The 5,772-nt window shown below is 37.1% G+C and overlaps 1 protein-coding gene across 1 annotated transcript; it reads left to right on the forward strand.

Annotated features, from left to right (window-relative positions):
* The first annotated feature begins 4,534 nt into the window (after positions 1-4,534).
* On the forward strand, positions 4,535-5,029 carry LOC145104464 (uncharacterized). The gene has a single exon (XM_079041706.1). The coding sequence runs from the start codon at positions 4,535-4,537 to the stop codon at positions 5,027-5,029; it is 495 nt and encodes a 164-aa protein (XP_078897832.1).
* The last annotated feature ends 743 nt before the right edge of the window (positions 5,030-5,772 follow it).

The following is a 5,772-nucleotide window of genomic DNA, read 5'->3' on the forward strand; positions in this document are numbered from 1 at the left end:
TCAGAGCACAAAAAAATGTTGGTTTAGTTCCACCAAAAATTTCGGAACACGTTATTAATAAATTTATTGATTATTTTGGGTTTTGATTTTTATACAATGCTAGTCCAAAAATCAGGTATTCCACAATAGCGAATTAACTATACTCGGTGGAAAATTCGAAATGAGTAATTAAATTTTTTCCTATTTTTTATGCCTATAAATGTTCTAACTACCAAAATTATGACAAATGTCATCATTCCATATTTTTTTAACACTCATTAAGGCTATATTGGAAATATATCAAATAAAATTAAATCGAATGGTGATTTGTCATAATTTTATTGGGTATGAATAATTATAGGCATAAAAAGTAGGAAGTAATTTAATTTCTAATTCGGAATATATTTGTTACATTTATTGAATGTTTCATTTGTTTTAGAAAATCAATATTTTTTATAAGAAAGTTGTGGAATTAGGTCATAAACCGTCAAATTCATATTGTTTTAAAATTAATCAAATCATCCGCAACAAATAAATCAAAAGTAATAATTAAAATATAAATTATTTGCATATAATTAAAAAGTCACAAGGTCTCTGCATATAACTTTTTAATAATCTTCATTAATCATTAGACTTGGTAGCCTAATGAGTAATATGAAATTAGTTAGAATGAAATTGGATGATGGAAATAATCCAATTTCAATTTCAAACTTTCAATCTCAAAAACATTTTCAAAACCATCGTAATTATAAATTATATAGGAATAAGAAGCAGTGAAGTAATCATTTCAAAATCAACAAAAATGCAATACATATGCTTCTAGATTTTCAGTCCAAGTTCTTTACATTCCAAAACAAGTCCCTTTCTGTTAGGGTCCTGATTTTTCAATAATATAAACAAGGTAATAACATCACATCCAAAACCGACTTTAAGGCGTGGTAACAAATACCAACATTTTGGAGACATGTGGTATCTACATGAAACCGTGGAATGAGTTTGCGGTCATATTTTCCTAAATTTTGGACAAGTACACACCTTAACTAATGAGTTAAGGGTTGTTTCTTTTTTACTTATTAAACTTGTAACACTCGGTTTTGGATTTGCTTCTTTATTCGGGGATGCAGCCCAATCTTCAGTGGTCATGATGCTTAGGGCCTTGGGGAAGGAAGAATTTGGCCCTTCTCGGGTGTGGGTGTTATGGTTTAAGTGATCCAAGTGTTCGATTGTGTCTTCGGAGGTCAAGGGTATAATCGTAATTTGATAATTCGGTCTTTTATGAATTTTGGATTTAATTTTGGTTGGTTTCAGACTAAATAAAGTTTATCTAAGTGTGGGGCTTCTCGTTACCTTTTCATGGATATAAAGAACATCGAAAACAGATAAGGGATGTAAAAGTTATGACCATTTGAAGTTAGAGGGGCGTTGGGCCAAAACGGGTACGCATGGCGTACAAGGGAGGTACGCATGGCGTACACGGGAATTTGGACGCGGGTGCATTTGGGAACGCCCTGCGTTCCCCAAGGGAACGCGTTGCGTTCGTCAGGCCAGATTAAAACCCTAAATTAGGGTCTCGGACCCTATTTAAAGACCTTAACTCACCTCCAGCCCTCATTTCCTTCAGCCTCCATCCTCCCTAACCCAAAGAACGAAAACCTAGCCTCCATTTGAGTGATTCTTGAGCTTCAAAGTGATTTATGTGTGTTTTTGGTGCTTGAGGAAGAAGAAGGAACTTCTTGAAGAGTCATTGCTTGACTTGGAGCTTTTGGATCTAGGCTTTGTACACCTAGATCTATCTTCTAGAGCTATAAAGTCTCAACCTTGACAACTCTTTCATGTAGATCTAGCTAAGTGGTATTTTGTTATGGGTTTGGTCCCTTTGAGATGGTTCTTATGAGTAGAAGTTATTCCAGAACCTTTGAGCTTCATATTTGGTACTTGTTGAGGTTATAGAGTCATAAAGTTTGGATCTTGATGGGTATAAACCTTCCATGCATGATTTGGTAGTCATTTGGTGAAGTTTGGGACTTAGGGTTTTGATTTGGGTCCCATTGAGTTATGTTAAGTCATAAAGTAGGAAACTTTATGACTTGAGAAGTCCATTGAAATCAAATCTGGAAGTTTGGATTGAGGTCTTAAGGTATTAAGAAATTTTTAAGACATTTTGGGGTGATTTTGACCTTTGGGGTTCATCTTTGGTGTTGGGCTTCTTTAAGCCATGCAAAAGCTTAAATCCTTCAACTTTATGGGTTAAGTCACTGTTATGGGATTATTCTAGGGTTATAGACGTTGGACTTAATGGATTAAGTCCTTAGAATGAGAATTTGGAACTTAGCCTTGATCGTCGTGCGTAGCCCTTAGGAACGCAGCGCGTTCCATCTTGAGTCCCCATCAATTTGTCTGGCGACGAACGTCGTGCGTTCAGCCCTTGGACATCGTGCGTTCGTCTGATCAGTGGAGTTTTTGGTTGTTGGGCTTGGACTTAACTTTGGATATGGGTCTTGCTGATTTAGGCCTTATTGGGCCTTGTGGTGTCATTTCGGTTTTAGGCTACCTATTTGGGCTTTGTTGTTTTGGGCCTTTTGGGCTATCTGAGATCAACTGTTGGAATAAGGGAATTTTTGGGCTTTAGGATAAGGCCCATATGGGTTGGGCCCAATTTGGAAAATTGGGCCATTAGTGGGCCTTTGTGGAACTTTGGTTTTGGGCCTTTATGGTTTTTGGACTTGGGACTCAGTTTTGGTTCAAGTTGGGTTAGGGTAAAATGGTTATTTTACCCCAAGTATGGTTTATGGATCATAATTTGGAACCCAATTGCTAATTGGGTGTTATCGTGGTATTGATAGCCCAGAGGAATCGTCAGGGCAACAACTAGGGATTTCTTTCAGTGAACTTCTGCATTCGAGGTGAGTCTCCTCACTGTTCTATGGGTCGAAGGCACCAATGCCGGCCTATTTGGTTTATGTATTGTAGGAAGACCCGGGGGTAACCCTTGGCAGTTTGTATGAAAGACCAGGAGGTGGCTCCTGGCAAACTGTATGCAAGACCAGAGTCTGAACTCTGGCAGTTAATTAGTTAAGTGGTGTAGATTGTATGTTAGTTGTCTTTGTGATGCTTGCATGGAAGACCCGGAGGTGGCTCCTGGCACTTGTCTGTAAGACCCAGGGTTGTGGCCCCCAGCCTGGCAAGGAAGACCACAAGGCGGCTCGTGGCATAATGGCAAGACTATGGTTGGCAAATTGCACTTTTATTGATTGATTGGATATGTCTGATATGTTTGGCTCATGGTATGTGGTATTTTGGGGAAATCACTAAGCTTTGTGCTTACAGTTTGTGGTTTATGGTTTCAGGTACTTCCAGTTCGAAAGGGAAGAGCCCGGCTCTATCACAGCGCACACATCTATGTTTTTCCGTAGCTTATGATTTTGGGAATTACTCTAATAATTGTTTTAATTTGGAATACCTTAATGTTGGATAAATGTAAATGGATGTTGAATCTATATATATTAAAAATGAAAATTTTACCCTCGCTTTTTGGGATGTTACAAAACTTAATGTGTTAAGCATTTAATCTCGATATTTATATATGGTTGTTTCTTTTTACTTACTTTGTATATAATAACTTAATGGGTTAAGCAAAAAAATCTAGCTTAATGTGTTAAGATACTAATCTTTTGCCTAATTTATTTCTTCTATTTTCATCCCAAATCCTCTCGTGCTAAAAGTTATGAAGGTTGTCAAAATAGATATATGAAATTTGTTTTTTTAGAACATAAGGTAAAATGATTATTTAGTTTCATTCAAATGATCTATTCAGTATGACAAACTTTTGTCCACACCGACAAGATTACTTATTTTGCCATTGCTTTACAATGGAGACAAATAGCAATTCATTAGTTATAACGATCCAGCGCAATGACGTATTTATCATGCCACACGAGTGCACTTGTGTGGCATGATAAAGTCGTTGTGCCTTCACTCACTAAATTTGTCTTCTAGAAACTTTGGATTTTTCAAACTGTAGAGTGTAAAACACGATTTCCGAATATATAGAGAATCTGTTGGAATGTTTTCATTCACGATCCATTCCTTTTCAGACTCCTTGATTATTTATTTATTTGTTGCATTCCCTTGTTTATAGGCTTGATTTCAGGATCTCGTTTTGTGCCCCTATATATATGTTTTGCCTCTTTCTATATTGTAAGCATGAACGAAAATACATGAAAAATTCCTCCATTCAATTATTCATGGTATCAGAGCGGACTACAAATCTCTTTTAGCAAAACCCTAAACTAAACCATCTTCGTCCACTATGATCGGTGGTAACAGTGGCGGAAGAAATCAACCAACCAAAACTATTAACGAAGCATCCGACCATGGTTCTCCCTACTACCTTCACCCTTCAGACTACCCAAGACAGATGCATGTGAATGAAACATTAAATGGCAACAACTATCTAGATTGGGTTCAATAAATGGAGAACTTTCTGTTCGCATAAAACAAGATAGGGTTTGTTGATGGAACCCTTCAAAAGCTGAAGAAAACTCATGCTAACTACATGGCATGGCTTCGATGTGATGTCATGATAAAAGGGTGGTTGACTACAGCCATGGAAACGGAGATCAGGTCTAGCATCAAGTATGCTAACACAACCGAAGACATCTGGAACAACCTTCATGAACGCTTTGGCAAGGAGAGCACACCTAGGGCGTATGAGTTAAAGCAACTTATTACTACCACTAAACAAGATGAAATCTCTGTTTATGGATATTATACCAAACTGAGGACACTTTGGGATGAGATAAGCCTTGTCTTTTCCATGGCAAGGTGTTCTTGCATCGGTTGTAGCTGCGAAATCAGCAAGAAACTCATAGAACTGAGAGGCAAGGAAAGATTATATGATTTCTTACTCGGGCTCGACAACAAATTCTCCACAATCAGAACCCAAGTATTGGCAATGAAACATGTCCTTACCTTGGGAGAAGCATACCACCTTGTTGCTGAGGATGAACAACAACGGGCTGTTTCGAGCATAGAGAAAACTGTTGGATAAGGTGTCTAAGTCCATAACTATAATTGGTATATACTTGACCCGAGAGTAGCATGGTCCATTTGGGTTGCATTTCACCAGAAAAATTTGTAAGGATGGACTTTTGAGAAGAGGTTATTTATGATTTATTAATATATTATAAGTTCTAATATATTAATATGAAATCATATTATTTAATTAGTATTGATCAAGAATTAATTTAGAATTAATTTAGTGATCAAAGGAGACTAATTAAATGTAAGGCTTGATTTGGTAAATCAATGATTCTTATAGTGTGGGCCAATGGTTATTTAGGTTGGGCTAAACCAACATGGTAGTCCATGGATAGTCCATGGATAGTCCATGGAGGTTTAACCCATGGAGCCTAAGTAAAATGAAAGGTCATTCACATTAGGGTTTACATGGATGTAACCCTAATCCTTGTCACACTATAAAAGGAGTCCCTTAGCTCATGAAATCGGCCACTAGTGATCTTTGGAAGAGCATAGCCGATTTTGTGAGCAAGTAATCTTCTCTCAAGTCCTCCATTGTTGGTGGTGTTTTGTGAAGCATTTGAGGCATCACATTTGGGGTTCTAGGCTCTTGAAGGTCCAAGTTAACAAGCTACTAGAAAAGGTATGTCATCTAACTAATTTTATTATACAAGTACCCATGTTTTGTATGGTAGTTAGGATAATGCTTTGGAAAATCAAATTGCATGTATAATTAGAGAAAACATAGATCAAAAGCATTTAGGGTTGTATGTG

Source organism: Lactuca virosa, chromosome 4, assembly GCF_052849685.1.
Source record: "Lactuca virosa cultivar CGN04683 chromosome 4, Lactuca_virosa_CGN04683_v6, whole genome shotgun sequence".
NCBI classification, from domain to species: Eukaryota; Viridiplantae; Streptophyta; class Magnoliopsida; order Asterales; family Asteraceae; genus Lactuca; species Lactuca virosa.

What these genes read in the sequence shown, in the direction of transcription:
- LOC145104464 (XM_079041706.1), top strand. Translation starts at nt 4,535, where the DNA reads ATGGCATGGCTTCGATGTGATGTCATGATAAAAGGGTGGTTGACTACA.